The following is a 25,567-nucleotide window of genomic DNA, read 5'->3' on the forward strand; positions in this document are numbered from 1 at the left end:
GGCATATATCAATTAAGATAATTCAGTTTTATACAAAAGATATTTGTATACTATTGTTAGCAAGATGTCGGAGATATTTATGTGCTACATTTTTACTCTAGAGGAGTGAGACGAAGAGTGTCATGTAAGTTACAGAGTAGAAACAAATTCTACTAATGCATAAAATCATTTCCCATCCTCCACACCATGAATTTGCGATAGGCTTATATCTGAACTTTGGAAAGTGGTGGAATGTCAAATTCTAAACTAAATAAGTTAGTTTATTGAGTGAATTCCATTTTCTCTAAAATGAAGGGATCCAAACGCCCCGTTAAGGATTTATGGGGTGTTTGAATGTATTAGAGCTAATAATTAGTGGCTAAAAATAGTTCAAGACATCCAAACACTCTAGCTAATAGTTCAGGTATTAGCTATTTTTAGTAAATTAGTTAATAGTTAGCTAGCTAGATATTTGTTAGTTAGCTAATTCTACTAGTAATTTTTAGCCAATTAAGTATTAGCTCTAGTACATTTAAACACCTCCTTAATATCTTGTACATGAACAAGACCGGAAGGAATCATATACTCTCCGCAATATGATAATATTACATATGGCGAGCCAAACACTTAGAGGTATATGACAGTCATTAGATTTGAATAGAGGATGATACAAGACTGGTGACAAGGTTATCGGGAAAAAAACTGGTGATAAGCTATATAGCCTTGGCAAAGAAGCTCTTTATTTCATTAGAGAAGCTATATGGGTGCTTCAAATGTTGAAGGTTGCTAATCAGTGCAACCGCCTGGACCCCCGTAGTAGAACATGCTATCAAAAAAGGTGCTAAGTTGGTAGCATTTCTTGTTGCTTATAGAGACATGAAGAGCCCAAGCCGGTAGTGCATATCCCTGGCCAGTAGAATCAACAAATTGAACATTTTGAACACTTGCTGAGTTTTTTCCAGGCCATTGCCCATTGCCCATGGGAGGACTTGCATTTCCATTGGGACTCCTAGTATAACCACCCCAGGTTATGAATCCAGCGTGATCCTGCAAGTTGGTGAATATACTTTTCTTCCAAAATCCAACGGGTTTCAGGTTGTTTATGTCATATCCAAAGTGTAGCCACCAATCTCCATCATCTTTATTCTACAAAACAGTTTTAAATGGATATATATCATTATTGAGTTAGCTAGGAGATAATACATATCATTAATACAGGTACGAGACCAACAATAACTATATATGATTCGCCACCATTGGTTATTACTATGTGGTCTAAACATCATCCAAAGCTAACTCTAGAAAATATATGCACCCATGGGACTGAATTTATGATTGGTGAAAAATAAACTTGATCAAAATTTTCCCTATCATATGTAAGCAACAGGGTGGAGTTCGAAAAAGAACGGACCCTCCTAATTATCAACTATCATTTGTTTCTTTTAATGCAAAAATGGGTGGGCCCTAAAAATTATCTCTTAGCCCAAATGACTATCGGATCTAGACTTGGATGGGAAAAAAATAAGCATTAGCCAAGACAGATCGAATTTTATTCGGTTAAGTACGCTGCAGACAATAAAGAAAATGATGTTGCACATATATTTTTATATGGTATTTTGCCAAGTTGATTAGACAAATTTCTCTTTAAGAACATCAACCAGAAAAAGTATAACATTTTGCTCCCTACTCTGTCATATCTCATATGTTGCCATGTCATTATCCCTTTCCTCTTTGCCCCCTCTAAAATCCTAGCTAATTTCACGTTCTAATTTATGTTTTATACATTCCCTTAAAAAGGTATATTTGTTCAATGATCTTTTTCTCAAAAAAGAAGAAAAGTGAAAAGTAGTAAACTTTGTTGATAAAATCTTAGTTTAGCAAATGAATAAGACAGTTGTGCTCGAGCTAAGAATAAGCATCTAACAATTATTATGGGAGAAGACATAGAGGTAAGGAGATGGGCCATGTAATAGTGTGGACACTAGTTTTCACATACTATTGATATTACCTTAAATATCTTGAATGATATTTTAGAGTGGCCATTTTCTGGTTCTAAAATATCTCCTGGTGTGATAGGAGCATCATTCACTGGTTCAAAACCATTACAGTCCAGGTTAAAGCATCCAGTGGATTTGTATCCATCAGCCTACAAAACAAAATGGAAAAAATGGGTATAGGAATACATATATTTGGGGTAAAGAAGAACCAGCTTTGATTTTATACCGTCCAATATACAAAAAAGTGTGTCTTGTTGTCTCCATAGCTGGATGGATCAACCTATGGAGAAAAGGGAACTTATGAACTCATTTCTAGTTATAAAATCCAATGGCATTATATAACTTACCGCCCATCCAGCTTGTATATCATTTAAGTCACTCAGCTGGTCAGTCTTGCCATTTGACACCCACATTATTGCAGCAGTTACTTCTCCGCTCTTTATATATTGGTGACTGTAAACATCTATAGTTGCCATGCCACCTGTATATCCACCAGTAGGGGGGCTGTCTGCTCTATATCTTGCATACTGTGGCAAAATAGCATACTCTTTGTGATCATACACACTATGATACGAGAAAACTACACACTTTGTAGTTTACACACTATTCTATTCAAGGATTAAGATATTACTGCCATGACCTAATAATCTCACATGTTCTAAGCAGCCACAAAAAGGAGGCCACCTTTTAGCAGTGTTGATTACAACTTTGACAACCATATCGTTGTTTATGTACATCCAAATTCAATGAATATTTAAAATTGTAGATAAAAAGTTATGAATTGCACATTATGGCCTGTTTGAGAGCCCAAATTTCCACATGAATAAGTTGGGAATTTGGACTGAACTACCACCCAATCTAGTGGAATCTGGATGCTTCAGGTTATTTTCCATCCCAAACATAGCTGAAATAGATTTTGCATGATCACCATTTCTAATGATTATATATTAATGTACACGGACTGATTCAAAACAATTTGGAAACACAAAAGTTCCAAAAACTACACAAAGCACTATTTCAACTTCTGAACCAATGCTATGGAACTACAAACTAAAAGTAACATATAATTTGAACCTCTTCTCCATTACCATTGTAAAGTAACTAGAAATCGTTATATATGGAACATAAGACTTCAAAAAAAATACGCAAAAAGTAGCCATGGTATGTAGTGCATAACAAATTCAATCCATAACAAATCCATGTAGTGTTGATACTAATACAATAATAGTGTAATACTAATAAAATGGAACTCACATTTTGTACAAGGTTTGATTCAGTTGATGCCTCAATTCTTACTGGATCAGCACTGGTGAATGAAGAGCTCATATTTCGGGATAAAACTCTCATACTTGGATGACTATGATGGATTGATATTGTAGTTTCAAGATTTGCAAGAACAACAAATAGCAATAGCACAAGGCACACATCGTGTGGCATTTTGTAAGGATGGTTATATTTCTCTAGTCAAGTGAAAATAAGCACCATTAGAAAACAAGGACAAAGCAACTATATATAGCACAATATACTCTAAGCTTAATAATTGTAAAAGATATGCTTAGCTGGAATATAATGATTTATTATATTTTTCTATATATGGAGATATTCGTTGGCTAAAACAATAATCATGAGGGATGTGCTTAGTTGGGATATATCAATATTAGCATCAATTAGCAACAATACAAGGATAAAGCAACTACATATATAGCACAATCTATGATTAGCTTAATAATTCCAAGAGATTTGCTTAGTTGGAATGGTATATTGCATATTTCTGTACATGAAGAGGTATGCTAGCTAAAATAATAATTGTAAGAGATATGCTTAGTTGGGAGGTATTATATTAGTATCAACAAGAAGATAAAGATAATAAAGCAACTATATATATAGCACGGAAATATCCTCTCATTTAGGTGGTGGTTGCACACGATCTTACACTATCTCCAGCAGATCACATATCTCATTTCCTATTTCATCCTCTATTTTAAACTCCACTCTGCAAACAGAATCAACTACAGCTTTGTGTCTCCTATTTTACCCTAGCTACTGGAGACAGTCTTATCACAGGTGGATGCGCGCATTGCGCTAACATTCGTGCTAACATGCATGGCTGCCATGTTTGACTAGTGTTGAGTAGTTGAAATAGTCTATTGCATCTTTCTATATAGAAAGAGTATGCTTCGCTGGACAGTAGGAGATGTGCTACCTGAAATGATAATCGTAATTGGTATGCTTAGTTGGGATATATTACTATTATTATCAGCAAGAGTGCAAACTATATATAGCACAATATATGCTTACCTTAATAACTACAAGAGATATGCTTAGTTGGAATGGAATGATTTACATCTTTCTATACATGGAAAAATGCTAGCTAAAATAATAATTGCAAGAGATGTGCTTAATTGGGTTATAATAGTATTAGTACCAGCAAAAAATAATAATTGCCAGCAAGGGGGAGGGTCCTCCAACCCCCATCTTCAATTCTCCATGTCCTAGCTTTGCCACAGCCTATCTAACCGAATCGTGGACACCGAAAAAAACGCATTTTGCATTTTTAGAAACTTGGACACTGTCAAGCGTGACCCGCGTGATCGTGTCCCATCCTTATTTATTTATTTATTTATTTATACCCACAACTCACCCCACCCCAACCACTTGGAGGTTGCTGGTGATGGCTTGCTTGCTCGTGATTGGATGCACAACGCAGCCGGTTCTTGAGCTCCTCTGCTTGTAGAACAATAGCCTCCCTTCACTCTCCTCACTTAGCTAAGCTTGCTCGGTCAGTCGCTATTTCTTTATTGACTGATCACCTTTTTCATATATAGAGCCATAGTGAGAGGAGGACCAATTGTTTTTGACACGTATGGTAAAAATAAGTATGTCTACCATATATAAGGGTTGCCTCCCTCTACCCCCTCTTTGGCCTTGCCCTTGACTTCTATGTTAGTATATTAAAGGAAATCAGATTGTTTCATCTTATACATATTGTATCCTAATGTTTCTCATGGAGCCTTGTTGAACTATCGCTTTACCCTTTATTCTTGGCATCTCTATCGTAAGAACAAATGCAACCACACTATTTTTCCATCGTATTTTTTTCCTTGAGTGGTTTGTGTGGTAGTCCCTCTGTTTTTTTATTTGTCACGTTTTAGTTCAAAAATGAACTGGTCGCCGACAAATATTCGAGAACGAAGGTAGTACATCTCTTTGGGTGTGTGGGAAAGTCCTTGTGGTATCAGCTTGTATCTACTGATCGATTTTTCCCTCAATTTTCTATGCCTTGATATTTCAGCTTACATCAAATCTAATTCAATTAATCATTGTGGTCTCAGCTTGTATCTACTGATCGGTTTAGGGTTTTTATGTCTTGATCTTTCAAATTACAAGATATTATATCAACGTTAATAAGAAAACGCTGAAAGGATTTTCTTTAAATTGCATAGTCCGGACTCAACTATAATAGCGTCAAGAAGAGGGCCGTGAGACAGGTTTCAAATAGTGGATCGATCGTGAAGGCTTCGTTTTTAAAAAGTACAAGTAAAACCACGAAGTGAATAAAAACAAGAGCAAAATCATAATTGGAGTTCAAAGTAGGGACAATAACAATATATGGAGAAAGAACTAATTAATTCATGCACTACTAAGTACAAAAATAACTTTATGTGTCGCCGCTAGAGGGGATTACAACTTTGTGGAGCCTCACAATAATCCAGGTAGCATATAGGACATTTTTACATGTGCTTTAACCCATCTAGTACACTGATTTGAGCACTTTAATCTCTTTCTTGTTGCAACTGTTATTGATAAAGGAAACTTTATTGATTTTAAAACTTGGCTCCATCTTGGGGTTTAAAAATTTATCAACTCACTCAGGTCCCCAAAAATATGATGTTGCCACCATTTTTTCCCTAGAAGATGACCGGGGTTCAGATGCGTGCAAAAGCCAGGGCCAAGCCGAAGAGGTTCCTTCATCTAAAAGTTGCTTTGGAAGTTGGTCATGATCTGGAAGTGAATGAAGACAATATGTCTAGAGAAACACAACAATTGCCTTTAGACAGGAACTCTATTGACTCAACTTCATCAAGCTCTAAGAGAAGGAAGAGAGACAAAGGGAATGAAGTTAGCAACTCAAGTGACCCATTTTTGGATATGATGGGTGGAATTAACGGTGATCTCAAGACTGCTTCAAATCAATTTGGGAAAATGGCCGATATCATGGAGCGTGAAGCAAAGGTTCGATAGGAAGAACCACATGAGGATCCAATGCATGCCCTACAAAAGAAGGCTATAGACGAGATGATTAGGTTGGAGTTTGTCGATATTGAGCTTGTTAAAGCACCGTGTGTGTTTGTGAATGTCCCAAATCAGATGACCATGCTTTTCGCAATTCCAGAGACTCTAAGGAGGGTGTTCGTACTTCATATGCTGATTTTTTTCTCAACATTGACAATTGGCTTGGCAGCTGCTATCTCTGGCTCATCCTCCCCCGCGTCGCTCCCGCAGGCGGCTCGGGGGTGCCCTTGCCGCGTCGCCGCCGGGCGTCCTCCCTCCTCCCCCATCTGTCTCGCCGTCGCCTGAGCTGGGGCCGGAAGCCCGGCACAGCAAGGAAGGCGGCGGCAGGGCATCTAGGTTGGGAGGCGGTCGTGCCATGCGGGAGGTGGCGGCGCTCTTCCCCGGCGGCTCCAGGGGCTCCTTCGACACTCCGTCGGTCGGATCCACGGCCTCTTGTTGCGGATCTGGTGCTCCCTCGGAAGGATCTGCGGGATGATGTGCGGTGCGTCGGCGAGCAACTGCGGCAAGCTTTATGGCGGCGACGGTTACAGCTAGGGGGAGCAGAGGTCCGCCGGCCTTAGCGGTCGTGCAGGACGCGATGGTGCACCTCTCATGACGCTGGCAGGCAGTCGGGATGAGGGGCACGAGCGGATCTGTGCGTTGGTGCCTTTTGGCCTTCTAAGGACGGCGGGGGTCTGTCGGCCTTCGCGGCCGGCATGGCTGTGGCTGGCGTGGTTGGGCGCCACTATCTCTGGCCGTTCTGGGCTGTGGCGGCCTGCAGAGGTTGGAGCTGGGGGCGTGCTGCGTGCGAGCGACAATTGAGAAGGTGATGCTCTCAATGCGGTTTCAGTGGCAGCACGTGTGGCGCACACGGCAAGGTGTTCCTGGTTTCGTGTGCCTAGCCGGAGGGGATATCAGCCGACGTAGCTCTGCGGCTGCTGCGGTAGCCGGCACGTCGGTGCCCTCTGGAGGGGTTTACGCGGAAGCCAGGGCGATGGCGACGGCGGTGCCTGCATGCTTTGACCTGGGGTCCTGGTCTTTCGAGTGATGGAGGGCATCTTGGGCGAAAGTCTCGACGACGGTGACGCCCGAGGGCGCCACTTCCCCTGTTGGGGACGTCGCATTGTTGTGTCTTTCATGGGCGAAAGCCCAGTCCATCTTGGATATGTGACGGTGGCTTCCTGGACGTCACTCCCTTCCTGAAGGTGTCACGTTTGCACTCGTCTTGGCCTCGGCGTTGCCTTCGGTTGATGCTTTCGCTTCCCAACATCTGGATTGTGAGTGAAGGTGCGGTTTTGAAGCGCCCAATCCTCTGGGACTCAAATGTGATACAATTACTAGTCCCAGGAGGCTAGTAAACACATTTATACATCAGATGATTCCAGATCTGCTTAAACGAGACAAACCTATAAAGGTGGCGAACAACTTTAAGAGTTGGTCCACAACTCGGGACATATCATCAGAGTGGGGCTGACTCCTGATTCCGAGGCGAACTGTGCATGCTCTCAGCAACTTGGGGAAACCATCTTCATTCTGGCAGAAGCTGGTTTGGCACTGAACCTCCATCTGACTTCTGAGAGAAGGAAAGGGGGAAAGCATTTTTGAAATGAAGGGATGAGAGCAAGATTTTTTTAAGAAAATAGTTTGGACTCAAAAACTTTTGATCAGGCTAAGGGTTACGTCCTGCGGCCAACCTAACAGCTCTGATACCACCTGAAGCGCCCCAATCCTCTGGGACTCAAATGTGATACAATTACTAGTCCCAGGAGGCTAGTAAACACATTTATACATCAGATGATTCCAGATCTGCTTAAACGAGACAAACCTATAAAGGTGGCGAACAACTTTAAGAGTTGGTCCACAACTCGGGACATATCATCAGAGTGGGGCTGAAGCAGCCTGATATACGCAGTGAAGCAATTCAGCGGTCCAACAGCCACAAGCAAGGTTGGGAACAGTCGTAACTCTTACCCGATCTCCTTTTTCTGAAAAACAACAAATAAGCAAGGGTGAGTACAAACGTACTCAGCAGCCCACCTTCACCCGCGGAATGGGGAAATCAGATATAATGCATGGAATATGTGGAGCTCAGAATATTTTGCAGAAACAGCAATATTTTATGCAGGGTTGTTTTGAAAAACATTTTGTACTTTTGCAAAGCGCATCCTCTCCAAAAGGAGCAGAAAGTTTTTCAGTATTATAACAAAATCCCCTGGACTAAACCATCCAGGTATCTCAGCAGTTTCCCACTGGTTTTCATTTTCAAAAACAGCTACTGGACTTCCCGTCCACCATAGCTCACGACTCAACCGCCGAACCTTTTAAAAACCACTTTTCTCAAAACCATCTCTTTTTTTGGAAAACAAAACATTAATTGCCATACCATACCAGACTCGTCCATTCCTGTGGACACAGACTATTCGAATAGGTTTTCAAACTCTGCGCAGAGGTGTACACTTTACCCACTAGTTCGGCTCTGCGATCCCATGGCCAATGAGACCCGAATCTGACTCTCTTTCTTTCCCCGCACGTCCTAACCTTAACGGTTATCCGGAAGGAGTCAGGCCACCACCATGTCCAAACCGGACAAAACTTTCCCCCTCCTTATCCTCCCGGTGCTCCCCAGCCTTCATAACCCTGGGGTTGGACCGTACGAGTTCAGATTGAGTGACTTCCCACACAGTCTCGAGTGGTTGTACTATTAAAGAGTACAGGTAGTGAAGATGACAAACCGGTCCTTATATGAGGGGACAATCCTTCTGCTCACGCCTAAACCAGCTGAGCCAACACCTTAGGCCCTCCCCTAAACCAGGGAGTCCCTGATTATCCCACTCACAAGGTGATAAGGGTGAAAACCCTTCATCACACATATTTTGAAAAGCATTTTCTTTTGAAAACTCACACCTGTTCTCAAATCATTTGGAACATATATATCAGGGATTGATTGCGGCAAGCGGCTGGGTGGCCATAATAACTTGTCTCAAAATCATATCATGCATAAAATAACAGGCTGAGGGTTGTGGTTGAAAAATCATAGGTAATTTATGCATCAAAGGGATCCAGTGAGCTTGCCGTGCTTATTCGGCGAAGGGGGGAGGGGAGCTCGCGGAACTGGCTTCTGGCTCCACCGCCTGGTGTAGACTTGCAGATCTGGCCTCCACGAGACGACACGAACGCTCCGATAACTATGCAACATGAACAAGCAAACATACAAACCAGCAAGTATACCAACAAATATTTAGTATAGTGGTCAGAATAGCGATATATGGATGGGTAGAGTCTTGAGTAGAATCTGTGTCATGTGGTGTTGTGTGGTGTTGTGATATTACTGGTGGTGGAGCGGAGGTGCTTACCATGAGGGTGGACTGGAGGCGAAGCGACACTATGCGTGTAGCCGGCAGAGCGGAGTAACTGAGTGGGTGGGGTGTTTGCCTTGGCTGAGGGTGTTGAGTGTGTGTGGAGAGGGAGAGGGTAGCTGGGTGTATTTATAGCTGAGTGTATGTGGTGTAGCACAGTGAAGTTCACTGTTGGTGAGAATAGTGACGAATGAATCGTCTGACTTAGTATGAACAGGAGAGTTATAGGCAGAATATAGGACAAGAGTATTTTGGGAGTTTTTCTGGAATATGGACCAGGCTTAAGGGATGACATGGTTGGATAGGGAATAGTTTGATAAGAATTTAGAAACGAGAATTATTGAAATCTGAGTTTGGAAGCCTGGTTCGAAGGAATCTCAAAGTAAAGCATGCTCAACTTGGAGAAACCTAGGATGGGTGACCAGATGGGAAGTTCCCTACTGGAAGGAAAATCATAGTCACCAGAGTTCGTATGACTGAAATATTGGTCTGGCTGGTCTTAGGTGGACTGGACAACATGATGGATGGGTAGTTGAAATTTGGGGCGATCGGATGATCGATGAATAGTAACGATGAATAGTGGCGACGAAAAGTTATTATAGATATTATCGATGAATAGTAACAATGATGAATAGTAACAGTGAATAGTAACGATGATGAATAGTAACGGTGAATAGTAACAATGAATAGTGATGGTGAATAGTCGTATGAACGAACGATGAACGATGAATAGGAACTATGAACGAACGATGAACGATCAATAGGAACTATGAACGAACGAACGAACGATCGAATGATCGGACGAACGAACGATCGGAATTTCGGCAGCATAACGGCAGGACAAAGATTATCTGGAAGAACGATGAATAGGGACTATGAACGAACGATGAACGATGAATAGGAACTATGAACGAACGATGAACGATCGAATGATCGAACGAACGAACGATCGGAATTTCTGCAGCATAACGACAGGAAAAAGATTATTTGGATGAACGAACGGACGAACGATCGAATGATCGGACGAACGAATGATCGGAATTTCGGCAGCATAACGGCAGGACAAAGATTATCTGGAAGAACGATGAATAGGGACTATGAACGAACGATGAACGATGAATAGGAACTATGAACGAACGATGAACGATGAATAGGAACTATGAACGAACGATGAACGATCGAATGATCGAACGAACGAACGATCGGAATTTCGGCAGCATAACGGTAGGAAAAAGATTATTTGGACGAACGAACGGACGAACGATCGAACGATCGGATGAACGGACGAACGAACCATGAACGATCGGACGAACGATCGAACGATCGGACGAACAAACTAAGAACAGGGGACGAACGATCGAAGAACGATCGAACGATCCTTGTGCTAGTGTGTGCTTGTGTGGAACATGGAGTGGGTGTGTGTGGGGGGGGGGAAGAGAGTTGCTATGAAATGGCTTGGGGTGGGATGAGAGGAGGCCCTTGCCCCTCTATTTATAGCCATGGTGGGGGGATTAGGGGGAGGGATGAGAGAATTAGTGGGAGGATGAGAGGATTAGTGGGAGATTAGCATGTATTTGTCTTGTATAAGTGAGATTAGCTTGTGGAGCTCACCGTATGATACTGGAGGCATACGTATACGTATGAGCATGAGGAAAGTTATGAAGAAAATATTTATAGGGACTTGAAAAATGATTCTGAAGGTATTTCTCAAGAGGAAAATACTTGGAGATATATCGGTGGAATATTTGGACAGTATTTCTGGAAAGAACTTGAAGGGGATCACTAGGGAAATATCTGGGCAGTATTTCTGGAAAGAATTTGAAGGGGATCACTGGGAAAATATTTGTAGGATATTTTGAGGAGGATTTTAGAGAGAATATAGACCACTATACTTTATTTGTTGATATCAACTCGCAAACAAACATTTTGAAATGAAATTTGAAATTCATTTTGAATTTAGAGCAAGTTTGAGAAAATTTCAGGATTTGAATTTTTGGGATGCTACAGGTTTGCAACGTAAGGTCGAAGCTGCCACGTTAGGAGAAGTGGCTCGGCAACGATGACATGAGGCGAACCCCCTTCCTGTGGTCTGGATTGTTTTGGAGGTCACGCAAAAACCGAAGGTGAGTGTTGGATCATGATCGCTGGTGAAGAATCGGAGCTGCCTAGAGTGTGAGTGTGTTGAGGCCTAGCAACGATGGCGCATCACGGTCCTCCTTCTGTGTCAGGTTTAAGGTGTAGGCGTCGTCATGTTCTTTTAGCCGTGTGCGGCCCGTCTGGCGAAGTCGGAGCTACTCGTACCTTGCGTTGAGCTCGGCAACGATGACTCTGGATGTGTGGGGTTGACGCTGCTTGTGTTGTTTGGGCTCCCTGTGTAGGTTTTGGGCCCGGTTTTCCTTAAAACTGGGTCAATTCTAATCTTCTTCTTAATGAAAAGGCAGAGCTCCCGCCATTACGTTAAAAAAATACTTCATTTGCTCCAGTAAGTTCTATGATTCCTTTTATGGAGTTTACATGTCTACAATAGTTGCTTTTATGGAGTTTACAAATGCTGACAACAATATATGCTTTCAACCATGCTTACATATATGCAATTTACTTGCTATCAACAATAGTATTTAACATGTTTACAGATACAGTACAGGACCACATAGTTACATACATCCCACAACTTTTTTATTCTGTATTTGTGCTTGGAGGGACACGTGATAGTACTGCTACTCTTAATGTGTGAGTCATATTGTATTTTTAAAGACTACCGCTATTCCGCATTTGTACATATTACTGTGCATAGTTGGTGGTTGTTCAGCTATTCATAGAGATGGGTCTTAATGTACATTGCTAATCTGCTTGATTTTTTTGCATCCTTGTAAATTTAATTGTGATCCCTTACAGATAAGCAAAAAAGTTTTTGGTCTGAATGTGCAGAACCTACATTTAGTTTTTGGTCTGAATGATGTCTTAAGTCTCGCATGGGCTCTATTTCAGTCCAGATCACTGGAGCACCCTGCAGATCTGATCACCCTGCATGTAGTATTGAACATGTTTACATCACCCTGCAGTTCTGGTCACCGGAGCTCTATTTCAGTTCTGAACATGTTTCTCCATTTTATCACCTGGGTGTCTGGTGAGAAGGACCTTAATTGTGGTAGAGTCTATTTTGGTTGTGGCCCTAGAACATTGCATCATGTCAGCTCTCTGTGTCCAAAGACTTTTTTTATCATTATGCAAAACCTGCCTCTGTTTACATTGTTGTACTCATGGTGTACTTTTTAATTTATCATATGATTCTCGAAGTAAGAACTACAATTTGATGGTTGCTGCTAGCTATGAGGACCTGACAAGGCCAATGTGCATTTGGTAAGAGAACTTGAAGAGCAAATAAATATTGTCTTAGATTTTATGATTTTCTGAACATGTCGCCATGTATCAGTGTCAGATGCTGAATGAGTTATCTTCTGTGATGTTGAATCAGTTGTCTTAGAATAATTTGAACTTGTTTGCATATGCCACTTGCATTATGTTATCAGCATCTTCAGTGATAGAACACTGAATCATGCTCCTGTTGTTTTCAAAAGCTGCAGTACTGTTATGCTTATGCACTATGTCAGATGCTCCTATTGTTTTTAAAAGCAGACAAGCAGTCCGCAGATGCTCCTGTTGTGATAGAACACTGAATCATGCTCCTGTTGCTAATTACGTGGTTTTGTTTGGTTCAAACCAAACAGTGTAATGTAACGGGGAAGCACTACGGGAGCCAAGCAAACAAATAGCATATTTTGTTCCCTGGTAATCATTAACACCGGCAAGAGGTTTCATTACCATACCCTTAACTGCACCTGAACCAAACAACACCTAATTGCTAGTGTGATCCATGATATATTGCTAATTTACCTCTAGTTCTGTAGGATTCGTAATTTCGAACACCTCTAGCTACTTACTACTTGATAGTCTTGTAAAAAAAATTTAGATGGATGCTACTGGAAATTTCGAAATTGTTTGTTGTTGTCTTATGTAGTTAGTACATGATTACATCTCACATAGTATAAAAGGAAAAATTGCAGTTAGGTCATTTAAACTACTGCACCTGTGTAGAGCTGATAGAGCCATGTTGATGATTTTAGGAGACACCAAAGGATTAATTTCTGTTGCTCAGGGTTCTTGTCACTAATTTATATGGCATTCGGGTCGCTGGATTTAGCTGGCAATGTGGTTCCTGTCCGTTTTCTTCCTGAACTTTCGATACCCATTCATGAATGTGAGACTATCATTTCAGATAATTAGGGACTCATTCTTTGCTTCTTTTTTCCCTTTGACTGACCAGAATGAAGTACTAGTACAATGGGTGTCTGTTCCACAAGGTGGAGAAGGATTTCTTGGTACAAACTGGTGATCCGACTGGAACTGGCACTGGCGGTGATTCTGTGTACAAGTAAGCATTTCTTTTGACTGAGCTTTTGAAATGTCGCATACTTCAGGCCACCAAAGTTTCATCTATGAAAGATATATTTCACTTGGATCTTAATGCACAAATGAATGATCAGTGGACTTATATTTGGGGATCTGCAATTTTCTCTTCAAAAAAGGCATACACTCATCTCATGGTGTGCTACCCAACCTCTCCAATTTTCAAGTGGATGTGGAAGTCAAATTAAGGTGCAAAACAAACACAAATTTTTCTTTTGGTTGCTCTTGTGTGCCATGTTCTTGGAGTGTTACTCTTGTGTGCCATGTGTTGAGGAGATGGAAGAAAGTCAGCAGCAGCACCTGTTCTTTGACTGTCCCTTAGTCAGGCCTGATGGTTATTCTGGTAAGGGCTTGTTCGGTTAGCTTTCAATCCATGTGGATTGAGTGGGATTAGGTGAGTTTAAATCTCAAATAAGTCAAATTACTTCTTAATTTTTTTCCAATCTCATCCAATCCATGGGTAACGGGATTAACCGAACAAGGCCTAAGAAAGAACATGAACATGGATGGTAGCTGTATCTTGACAATATTGTTTGTACATTGTACTGGATGGTAGAACGTGTGAGCTTCAAAGATGGCGTCGACTTACTGCTCAAAAAAATGGCGTCGACTTCACATTATCTGAGCTATTGGGCTGCAAAGAAAGGCCCAGCCCATCAAGGCCGTCAGAGTGCTGTGTCCTGCGGGCCATGTGGGAAGGTGTTCAGACTGAGTACACTGAAGCAAGCACGAACAAACCCGGGGATGGTGTTTAGGTCCCACACCGCTTAGCCTAGAGGGGATTAGCCAACAACACACGTCTTATACAGCGGTAGCTGAAGCTGATGAACCCAAGCAGCTGCGTGGTGAGCACAAAGCGAACTATTCTTTCGCCTTTTACTAAAGAATACCGTGTGCACACCACGATAAGCAGCATACTCTAATTTTTGGAGGGTGTTTTCTCTTTAGGGGAAATGCCCAACAAGACAAATTCATAACGTTGTTAATGTTCGACCTCTCTCATGATTATTACGGACAATTCTCTTCTAGTGGGGCAGAAATGGGTTGGGAGGTGTTTAAATACATTAGCTGATAAAATTTGTTAAAGACATTCAAACAACTAATAATTTAGCTATCAGTTAAATTAGCTAATAGAACTATTTATTAGTTAGCTAATTCCACTAATAATTTTTTAACCAACTAACTATTAGCTCCAGTGCATTCAAACACCCCCTTACCCTGATTTCCACACACACACAAAAAAGTAACGGACCCTTTTCTGCCTTGTGGGAATTGTTGCTTCATCGTTTGCACTGCTTCTCGTCTGGCCCGGGTTCATCATGCCCTTAAACACTTCCTTTGGTGAGTGGCATGAGGTTCACTACAAAGTCTTTACAAAGATTTATATATATCCAATAGATCGCTAGAGTTTCAGTAATTGTGTGGTCCTTAACCCTCCCTAATACCCAGCGCCTTATCAAAGGACCGCTACCCCAAAAGAACCGAGCTAAAGATCCTATCACACACCCCATCCTTGCCTTTCGGTAAGGCTCGTGGTTAACTACTTATCAAATTAATTGGCTAAGGTCAGAGCCATATAAGACTACAATTGTACGGATTACTTGGGTGGTTCTCTATGCTCCAATTGATCATATGTGATCTTATAATAATACACATTGGTATTACCATACATCTTAAGTTGTAATTCTTTGTAAAGAAGGACACTTTGATTTTAGTTGAGCAACTAGCAATTATCTAGGAAAAAACATTTTAAAACAGGTTATCACAATGAATCGTGGATATAAAATCTAGGTAAATCCTTAATAGGTTTTCCTGTCAATTTTAATGCTAAACAGAAACGTAAAGTGATTATCATGATTCATCTATGTTGGAAATAGAGTATGCAGGGGGAAAGTTCTACTTGCCTTCAAAGAATTGTTGATGCTCTTCTTCGAAGTAAGACTGTGTTCAGCGGTTACCCCTAAATTTCTCCCCTATATCCCACTCACGTGCCACGTCAGCGTTCTCTTCCCCCCTATATCTCCACCCTGTACAGCGGTTCCCCCTAAATCCTTCCCCTATACCTCACTATCACTACCGGATTCGCAGGCTTTGCCGAGTGCCCGAAGCACTCGGCAAAGCCGCAAAAACACTCGGCAAGAAGGCTCGGCACACAGTGCATCGGCAAAGCCTTCTTTGCCGAGTGTTTTTTCTCGGGCACTCGGCAAAGAGGTTTGCCGAGTGCCAGAGAGCACTCGGCAAAGAAAAGCAGCCGTTACGGCGCCGGGTGATGGAGACGGTGGCTTTGCCGAGTGTCCCTGGGGACACTCGGCAAAGTAGTTATCTTTGCCGAGTGTTTGCCCGGCAACACTCGGCAAAGGATCCATCTTTGCCGAGTGCCACCTAAGACACTCAGTAAAGAACCCGTCAGGGAGGGTCCCCATGTCAGGTTCTTTGCCGAGTGCTAGGTCTGGCACTCGGCAAAGCGTGCTTCTTTGCCGAGTGTCAGAGACATTACACTCGGCAAAGAACCTATGCCGGTGCCCAGGTCTTGGTTCTTTGCCGAGTGTTATGGCCTTGACACTCGGCAAAGCGCCTCTTTGCCGAGTGCAACACTCGGCAAAGTGACCAGTATGCACCTTTTTTATTTGTTTTTTTGTATTCCATCCACACAAACAAAAGATATCACATATATATCACATATATACATCACAGATATCATCACAAACATAAATACCCAACACAAACATATATATACATCACAAACATAAGTGTTCAACATTTCAATCCCAACACAAACATGTCTCATACGTCTCAATCTCTGACATAAGTATCCAACACAAACATAAGTGACTAACACAAGTTTTAAAGTCTTCAAACACACAGACATAAGTATTCAACACAAACTCATGGAGGTGGGCAGTTTGACCGGGGCTGCGTTGGGCTGAACCCTTCCGGAGGGTTGTTGGATGCCGCCCCAGATTGGACCTGCACAGAGAAGAGATTGCATGTGTTATACCAGATGCATTACAAACATCTAACTACAATTTTGATACTCACAGGAGTATGGAAGAGAGCAGGGTCAACTGGAGGGAACAATGGAGGTGGCGGAGCGATGCCCTGTGCGGCGCCAAGGCTCTGCATGTACTGGAACATCTCCGCCATCCTCTGATGATCTGCCCGGCGCTCCGCCTCCTGCTCCGCCATCATCCTCGCCTCCATCTCGTGACGTTCCCTCCTCTCTTCTTCTAGTTGGGTCTGTAATATTACAAGCCAACGTTATAGTAACTCAAAGAGAAGGTATATAACTCAAGGAAGGACGAGTTACAGAAGCACTAACCTCGAGTTGCTGTATGTGATGTTGTGAGCTGTCGTGCCGAGGTCGTATGGCTGGACTCGAGCCCGTGCTCCTTGCTCTCACCTGAGACAGAGTGGGAGTGGAGGACGAGTCGATTGCCCGTTGGCAATCTAGTACCGCCCATGTCTCTTGCCTCCTCCGACCCTCATGAGCACATCGGGGTCGATCGGCTCGGTGCTCGGATCATAGTCTGGGCCATGGACCTCTTGCGCCATGGCGGTGTAGTCATGGAGGAGGTTGTAGACGACGGGGTTGGTGTAGGCCTCGGGCCCGTCATCCGGGTTGTAGGTGACGTCGGACGTCGCCTTACCCTTATGGGCCATAGCATAGGCCGAGAAGGTGGAGCAAGGTCGGCCACCATGTGACGCCGACTGCAAAGATTGAAAACTCTGTTATTTTTGCATGCACGGTTTTCCAAGTTTCGAGTGACCTGCAGTTCAAATCTGAATTTTCCAAAGAAATTCAAATAAACGAACTAAATCTACTAACGATTGAAAACTCTGTTATAATTGTCCAAAAATGATACATGTAGGTCTACATAGTGTAGGAACATATCACAAAAAGTTTGGGGGCAAAAACAAAAAAATAAAATTATACTTTGCCGAGTGCCCACTATTTGGCACTCGGCAAAGAAGCCTCTTTGCCGAGTGCCAACCGTCGGCTCTCGGCAAAGACTGACGGCCGTCAGCTTTGGGATGGCCACTGATGGCCCTTTGCCGAGCGCCCCCTTTGCCGAGTGTTTGACACTCGGCAAACGTGTCTTTGCCGAGTGGGGTCCTGTGCCGAGTGTCCAGCACTCGGTAAAGAGGCTCGTTGCCGAGAGCCTAACTTTACCGAGTGCGGCTCTCGGCAAAGCCTTCTTTGCCGAGTGCGGCTCTCAGCAAAGCCTTCTTTGCCGAGTGCCCGACAAAAGGCACTCGGCAAAGAGGCCGACACTCGGCAAAGCCTCGGATTTCGGTAGTGTATAATCATAAAATATCATTTCCATACCTATTCACCATCTATTATCATTTTTTCCTAACTAATAAATACTTCTATACACACAAACCGAGGCAATGGGAGCGCTTGTGGTACCCCTTCATCTAGCGTGCACACCCACCACCCGCTACCACTGTAGCAGCGGTAGGGGGCACCGTTGAAGCGGAAGGGGGAGTCCTGTAGCCGTCACAGAGAGGGGAGGGGGGCGCTAGCGACCACCGTTGAAGAGAGTCTAATGCTGCTCTTATCCTTATTCGAATGACACGTCCTCTACTCGATCGAGCAAGCAAAACAAAGAATAAAATAAGAACAATACACCAAAACAGTAAAAGGAACAAAGCAACTGTACAAAACTATTCTATGCGTTGCAAGGATTGTGTGAGCGCAAGAATCACTTAAAACGTGGAAACTAAGGCTAAAACAGGATCCAGGGGTATTACTGTAAGAAACTAATAAGCTTACAGGGGCTAAACTGAAAGAAACCAGGGGCTAAAATCTAATTAAACTAATGAACAGAAGGTCTGACATGCAAAAAGACACTTCAGGACTTGATTCGATTATTTCCCTTTATTTTTCTTTGCTGCCAATTTTAAACATAGATTGATCTCATATTTTTTAATTCAAAATTTTAAATAATAATTATACATTCAAATCGGACACCGAGGGATCGCATGCATAGACTTGAGAGCAGTAGCATCATCATAGTTTCCACTAAACCAACTAAGGCCTCATTCGTTTCTCTCGGAATGGCCCTGGAATTTTTCAGGTTGATTAAAAATTACGTAAATTAGAACAACAATAAGGCTTGGAATTGTTTCAGTTCACCATTTCGAGAGAACCGAACGCCCCCTAAGTACATTATGTAATTTGCCGGACAACAATTGGTTTTTGCGGAGAAAGTCTACTTTATTGGTTTCTTGTAAACTGGGAATCCAGTTTCTACAAGGTCTAAGTATAAACTAATCTGTTCAAAAGCACCCTAGTTTCTATAGATCAGTTTTTTGAAAACTGGGTGCTTCCAAAACAGTCTCTAAACATGTCCAAATTATCTGCGCATTCTTTTGGTGTCTATACGAAAGAATATGCAAGCAACACGCATGTACATCCGGACTTCTGTAGATTGACAACTTTACAATACTGTCGACGTTTCGAGACCGGGGGGTCCCTCGGGCCGACGAGTGAGTGTCGCCGCGTGCCCCAGCCCAGATGGGTCGAGCGCGTGGGCGAGCGCGAAGGGGGGAAGGAGCGAGGCGGCCGGTGACCGGCGTGAGAGAGGTGGGAATCCCGCGGCCTTCGTGTTCGTCCCGCGCCCAGGTCGGGTGCGCTTGCAGTAGGGGGTTACAAGCGTCCACGCAGGAGAGGGAAGCGAGCGGCCCCAAGAGAGCGCGTGGCCCGTCCTCGTCCCTGCACGGCCAACCCTCTCTAAGAGGGCCCTGGTCTTTCCTTTTATAGGCGTAAGGAGAGGATCCAGGTGTACAATGGGGGTGTAGCAGAGTGCTACGTGTCTAGCGGGGGAGAGCTAGCGCCCTAAGTACATGCCGATGTGGCAGCCGGAGAGATCTTGGCACCCAGCTGGTGTGATGTCGTGGCCGTCGGAGGAGTGACGGAGCCTGGCGGAGGGACAGCTGTCGGAGCGGTTGAGTCCTTGCTGACGTCCTCCTGCTTCCGTAAGAGAGCTAAGAGCCGCCGTCGTCACAGAGCTTGCGAGGCGCCGTCATTGCCTATCTGGCGGAGCTAGCCAGATGGGACACTGGTCTTGTCCTCTGCGGCCGAGTCAGCTCGGGGTAGGGTGATGATGGCGCTTCCTGTTGACGTGGCTGGCTTGCGCCCTAGGTTGGGCGACGTGGAGGCTCCTCCGAAGCCGAGGTCGAGTCTGTCTTCCATGGCCGAGGCCGAGTCCGAGCCCCTGGGTCGGGCGAGGCGGAGGTCGTTCGGCAGAGGCCAGGGCGGAGTCCGAGCCCTGGGGTCGGGCGAAGCGGAGTTCGTCGTCTTCTGGGGCTGAGCCCGAGTCCGAGCCCTGGGGTCGGGCGGAGCGGAGTTCACCGTCTTCCGGGACTTAGCCCGAGTCCGAGCCCTGGGTCGGGTGGAGCGGAGTTCACCGTCTTCCGGGACCTAGCCCGAGTCCGAGCCCTGGGGTCGGGCGGAGCGGAGTTCGCCGTCTTCCGGGACTTAGCCCGAGTCCGAGCCCTGGGTCGGGCGGAGCGAAGTTCGCCGTCTTCCGGGACCTAGCCCGAGTCCGAGCCCTGGGTCGGGCGGAGCGGAGCTTCCTATGGTGCCTTTGGCAGGGCCTGGCTGCCTGCCAGTCTCAGTCTGTCAAGTGGCACTGCAGTCGGAGTGGCGCAGGCGGCGCTGTCCTTTTGTCAGGCCGGTCAGTGGAGCGGCGAAGTGACGGCGGTCACTTCGGCTCTGCCGGGGGGCGTGCGTCAGGATAAAGGTGTCAGGCCACCTTTGCGTTAAATGCTCCTGCGATTCGGTCGGTCGGTGCGGCGATTTAGTCAGGGTTGCTTCTTAGCGAAGGCAGGGCCTCGGGCGAGCCGGAGATGTGTCCGCCGTTGGAGGGGGCCTCGGGCGAGACGGAAATCCTCCGGGTTCGGCTGCCCTTGTCCGAGGCTAGGCTCGAGCGAGGCATGATCGAGTCGCTCGAATGGACTGATCCCTGACTTAATCGCACCCATCAGGCCTTTGCAGCTTTATGCTGATGGGGGTTACCAGCTGAGAATTAGGAGTCTTGAGGGTACCCCTAATTATGGTCCCCGATAGTAGCCCCCGAGCCTCGAAGGGAGTGTTAGCACTCGCTTGGAGGCTTTCGTCGCACTTTTTTGCAAGGGGACCAGCCTTTCTCGGTTGCATTTTGTTCCGGTGGGTGCGCGCGAGCGCACCCGCCGGGTGTAGCCCCCGAGGCCTCGGAGGAGTGGTTTCACTCCTTCGAGGTCTTAATGCCTTGCGTAACGCTTTGGCCGGTCTGGTTGTTCCCTCATGCGAACTGGCCGTAGCCCGGGTGTACGGTCGGGGCCCAAGTTCTCGGGCTGGTACGTTGACGCTGTCAACGGTTCGGCCGGAGCCGGGTTTGCGAGAGCAGCCCCCGAGCCTCCGCACAGGGCGAGAGGGCGATCAGGGACAGACTCGGCTTTTTTACATACGCCCCTGCGTCGCCTTTCCGCAAGGAGGAGGGGGGGGGAAAGCGCCATGTTACCCTCGATGGGCGCCAAACATGGTGTCTCCGGTGAGCTGCAAGCGGGTAATCCGAGTGGACGTCCGTGCCCCGTTCGTTAGGGGTCGGCTAGGGGCCCAGAGGCACGCCCAAAAGTACCTGCGGGTGATCTGCCGGACCCGGTCCCCTGGCGACGGGGTCCGAGGGCTCGATGCCTCCCTCTGATGGGATTCCGTTACAAGATCGCTCCCGCTGGTCTCGGAAATGTCCTAGGGTACCTCGGGAGCGCAGCCCGAGCCTTGGTTATGTATCGAACGTACCCCTGGTCATCCCTCGCTCGGCGTCTGAGGCGGCTGTGAACCCTTCGGGGGCCAGCCTTCGAACCCCTGATCAGTAATGGGCACGGAGCCCGAGTAGCCTGAGGCGGCCGTGGAACCCTTCGGGGGGCCGGCCTTCGAACCTCTGACCAGTAGTGGGTGTAGGGCCCACGCGATCTGAGGCGGCTGTTGAACCCCTCGGGGGGCCAGCCTTCGAACCTCTGATCAGTAGGGAGGCTCGGAGCCCGGTTCCTTCACGGGGAAGGATCCTTTTCGGGGTATCCCCCTTTCCCGGTCCCTGTTGCAAGAGAGAGAAAGAGGAAAAAAGGAAAAGGGTACGAAATCGAACGACGTGGCGTACCTTTTTTGGCGCGGTTATTACGGCGAAGGTGAAGTGTTGCCCGCTGCTCCTGCCAGAAGCGCCGCCTGTCTTCCCGCGGAGTTAATGCGACGGGGCGAGTGGCTGGCGGGGCGGCCGTTGCGCGTGCGCGAGCCGTTCGAGGAACGGATCACGGGCGCGTTGTCTTGACGCCGTGAGAGGAGGTTCCCTTGCTGCCCCCGGATGGGACGTGAGCTAGGCTGACGACGTGACCGCTGCTCCCGCCCGCCTGCCACCGTCATTACTGCCGGCCCATTTTTGACCGCATTGACCGCCGCGCTAGGCTAGCGCTGCTGGGTCGTGCGTTGGGTCACCTCGAGTCGCGGTATTGGTTCCGCAATCGAGGAGGCGAGGTGGTGGCGCAAATGGCGGTGCAGTTGCTTGCATGAAGCATCCAGCGCGCCGGTTGCATGACGCGTGGGCCTGGGCCTCCAGGCTGGGCGCGTTGGGAGTCAGAGAAGCGCGTCCACTTGGCGCGGTTGCATGCCGCCTGCATGGCTGACCGCCTCTTTCGCCCGTTGGTCTGGGCAAAAGTGGAGGGTCACTTGTAGCCGCTGGGCGGTTGTGTGCACCACGCGCGGCAGTTTGGCTTCTTCTGCTCCGAGCCGGTTTGCATGACATGCGGGACCCAGCCCCCGCGCCGCAGGGGAGGGCCTTGGAGCGTGTTGGAGAAGACTCAGCCCGTGACGTTTGGGGGCGCAAGTAGGGAGAGTTGCCTTTAAAAGGAGGGCGACCCCTTTCGGAAGGCGACCATGTCTTCTCGCTCCCTTATGCATCGCGTCTTTCCACCTTCCAAGCCCCCGGATGGGGGATACCCGCCGCCTTTTCGCCTCATCGTTGGAGGAACGCAACTCCGTGGGAGTTGGTACCTTTCAGCCATCGTTCGGCTTCAAGGATTTTCATCATGCAGCCCGGCTGCGCCCCTCCACCGGCGGTCACCCAAGATGGTGACCTCCAGCTTGATGGTGGGGGAAAGCGAGCCAGGCTGCGACCTCTACCCCTCCCTCAGCCTCAAGGATTTTCATCACCAGGGCTGGGGAGGGGAGTGTGCCGAGTTGGGGTCGGCCCCTGCGTGGGCGGCGGCCCGCTCCTTCACTCAGTGATCGGAGGGAAGGGCGGTCGTCGTCCGTGGTGCCGGCAGCTGCACCGTGCCTGGCTCTCGGACGCGAGTGGCTTCGGAGCCGCTCGCGGCGCCGGCGTCTGCCACGACAGCTTGAAGAGGTTCTTCCGCCGGCGAGATAGCCAAGGCTGGCCACGGACCGACCTCCAACTCTACGGCCTTCTGCCCGTCCTTGCCTCACAAGTTTGGGCATGGGCGGGGGCCTCCTGGCAGCAGCATCCGCCCTGAGGTCAGTGCTGCCGCTGTTCGGCCCCCCGAAGCAGAAGTCGTCGTCGTCGCCGCTGCTGGAGCAGGTGACGGCGCGCCGTTCGTCGGTCTTCTGTTGCTCCGCAGGCCCACCCCTATCGAGTGGGGTTGTTCGTACCTGCGGAGGGGGAACCGGAGTTCCGTTTGTAATGGCACTTTGAATGCCAGTGTTTTTGTTCATTATGGCTGTCGAGGCCTGAACATGTATGTAATTTTGGCACGGAGCCGTGTTTTTTCCTCATTTTCGAGCACTAAGACTCGCCTGTTGATTATCTGAACCGCTTCGCCAAGCATGAGTCGCCCCGTGTCAAGGTGACGAGTGAGGTATCCGTATCCCGGAGGCGTAGGAGTCCCTCGGCTCGGTCGGCCTTGTTGTCTGAGGCTCCTCTAGCTTAGTTAAAGGGACCCCTTGGCCGCTCTTCGACGAGCCGAGGCCAGGGGTAGCGATATCAGCATGAACAGAGGCGGAGTTGGCTCGAAAATGAAACCTGGTCGGCCGGAGCCTAGCCGGGTTGTCCGTCAGCGGGAGCGACGCCGGAGTTGACCAGCCGAGGCCTCGGGTCGGGCTGGCGCCCTTGGAAGATGGTTGGTCGAGGCCCCAGAGGTGACCGGCCGAGCCGCCTGCTCGGGCCGGATTCCCGGAGAAGACCCTGGCGGCGATGGCCCGGGCGTGGCGATGACGTCGTCCTTCGGAGTGGAGGTCCTCGGACCGCGTCGCCGTCCGAGGCTAGGTCGAACCTCGCCGAAGTTGTCGTCGATGCCGAGGGTGCTGCTGCCCCCTTCCAGCGTCAAGGCCCGAGCCTGCAGGATCAGATTGTCTTGTAGCGTGTGCCTTCTGCGGCCGCCGAGGCCAGAACACACACCCTCGCTGCGTTGTAAAGCTGCGTCTCCTTTCCTCTTGTTTCGAGTATCTGGACTTTTTTGTCGGTAACAGGGATGTTTGTGCGAGCGAGAGTTGCTTCTCGCGGAAGGCGATGAGTGAGGTATCCGTATCCCGGAGGCGTGGGAGTCCCTCGGCTCGGTCGGCCTTGCCGCTTACGCGCACTTTCACCCGTCCATGAGGCCCTGTCACCGACTCAGTCGAGAAGGCTCGAAGGATCGCTTCGGCAGAAGAGCTTCCGAACGTGAAGACTTGTTCGGTCCGCGGAATCACTTTATCCGAACGCGAGTTACTTATCGCAGAAGGTGATGAGTGAGGTATCCGTATCCCGGAGGCGTAGGAGTCCCTCGGCTCGGTCAGCCTTGGCTGCTTACGTGTACTCCGTCGTTTTCAGGATCCACTTTTCAAAGTAGTCAGAAAGCACGAAAGATATTCTGGCAGAAGAGATCTTTTTTCGAGGAAAATTTCAACGCAGAGGGGGTTCCCCCCCTTTTAGCCCCTGAGGGAGGGTCGGGCTTTGCCGAGGCGAGGCCGACCCTTCCTTGATGACTAAACTTTGCGTGGGTGCGAGGTATATGAACAACTTTGAAAACATCTTAAGGGTAGAAGCGACGTAGCTGTTGGATGTTCCAAGCGTTGCCGTAGACCTCGCCTTGACTGTTGGCCAGCTTGTACGTTCCGGGCTTCAGAACTTTGGCGATGACGAATGGCCCCTCCCAGGGGGGCGTGAGCTTGTGCCTCCCTCGGGCTGCGGTGGTAGAGCTCCTTCTCATCGCCCAGCAAGACGAACGACTTGGCGCGTCGCGCTACCCGCCGAGCCTCGGCTCGGTCGAGGGGTAGCTCTCCTTGGCGGAGATATTGTAGGTACGGGGTCTGCCAATTCCGATCAGGCGTGGCCCCGCTCCGCTCCTCCTCGACGTGCAGTGCCTCGCCCTCGGAGGCCGAGGGTACCTCGGGCTGAACCGAGGGCGCCTCGGGCCGAGCTGAGGGTGCCTCGGGCTGTGCCGAGGGTACCTCGGGCTGGACCAAGGGCGCCTCAGGCTCGGGCGAGTCGTCGATCTTGACGGAGGGTTGATGCAGATCTCGGG

The 25,567-nt window shown here is 47.3% G+C and overlaps 1 protein-coding gene and 1 non-coding gene across 3 annotated transcripts; one reads left to right on the forward strand and one right to left on the reverse strand.

Annotated features, from left to right (window-relative positions):
• Positions 1-531: 531 nt before the first annotated feature.
• LOC542047 (embryo-sac basal-endosperm-layer embryo-surrounding-region 2) lies at positions 532-3,439 on the reverse strand. 2 transcript variants are annotated; one of them, XM_008650064.2, is made up of 5 exons: positions 3,231-3,439; positions 2,324-2,503; positions 2,203-2,256; positions 1,988-2,125; positions 532-1,125 (listed from the first exon to the last, which is right to left on the reverse strand). In XM_008650064.2, the coding sequence occupies exons 1-5, from the start codon at positions 3,411-3,413 to the stop codon at positions 766-768; spliced, it is 915 nt and encodes a 304-aa protein (XP_008648286.1). In that variant the 5' UTR covers positions 3,414-3,439; the 3' UTR covers positions 532-765.
• Positions 3,440-14,907: 11,468 nt separating this feature from the next.
• Positions 14,908-15,026, forward strand: LOC111589586 (U5 spliceosomal RNA). Its single transcript, XR_004850952.1, has one exon. It is a non-coding gene; the product is annotated as a U5 spliceosomal RNA (small nuclear RNA).
• Positions 15,027-25,567: the final 10,541 nt, after the last annotated feature.

The sequence above is a fragment of the Zea mays genome, chromosome 6 (assembly GCF_902167145.1).
Source record: "Zea mays cultivar B73 chromosome 6, Zm-B73-REFERENCE-NAM-5.0, whole genome shotgun sequence".
NCBI lineage: Eukaryota > Viridiplantae > Streptophyta > Magnoliopsida > Poales > Poaceae > Zea > Zea mays.

What these genes read in the sequence shown, in the direction of transcription:
- LOC542047 (XM_008650064.2), bottom strand. Translation starts at nt 3,413, where the DNA reads ATGCCACACGATGTGTGCCTTGTGCTATTGCTATTTGTTGTTCTTGCA. An exon ending in ATATACAAGCTGGATGGGCG is followed by an intron (nt 2,257 to 2,323) that starts GTAAGTTATATA and finishes TTTTCTCCATAG; the next exon opens with GTTGATCCATCCAGCTATGG. An exon ending in ACTTTTTTGTATATTGGACG is followed by an intron (nt 2,126 to 2,202) that starts GTATAAAATCAA and finishes TTTGTTTTGTAG; the next exon opens with GCTGATGGATACAAATCCAC.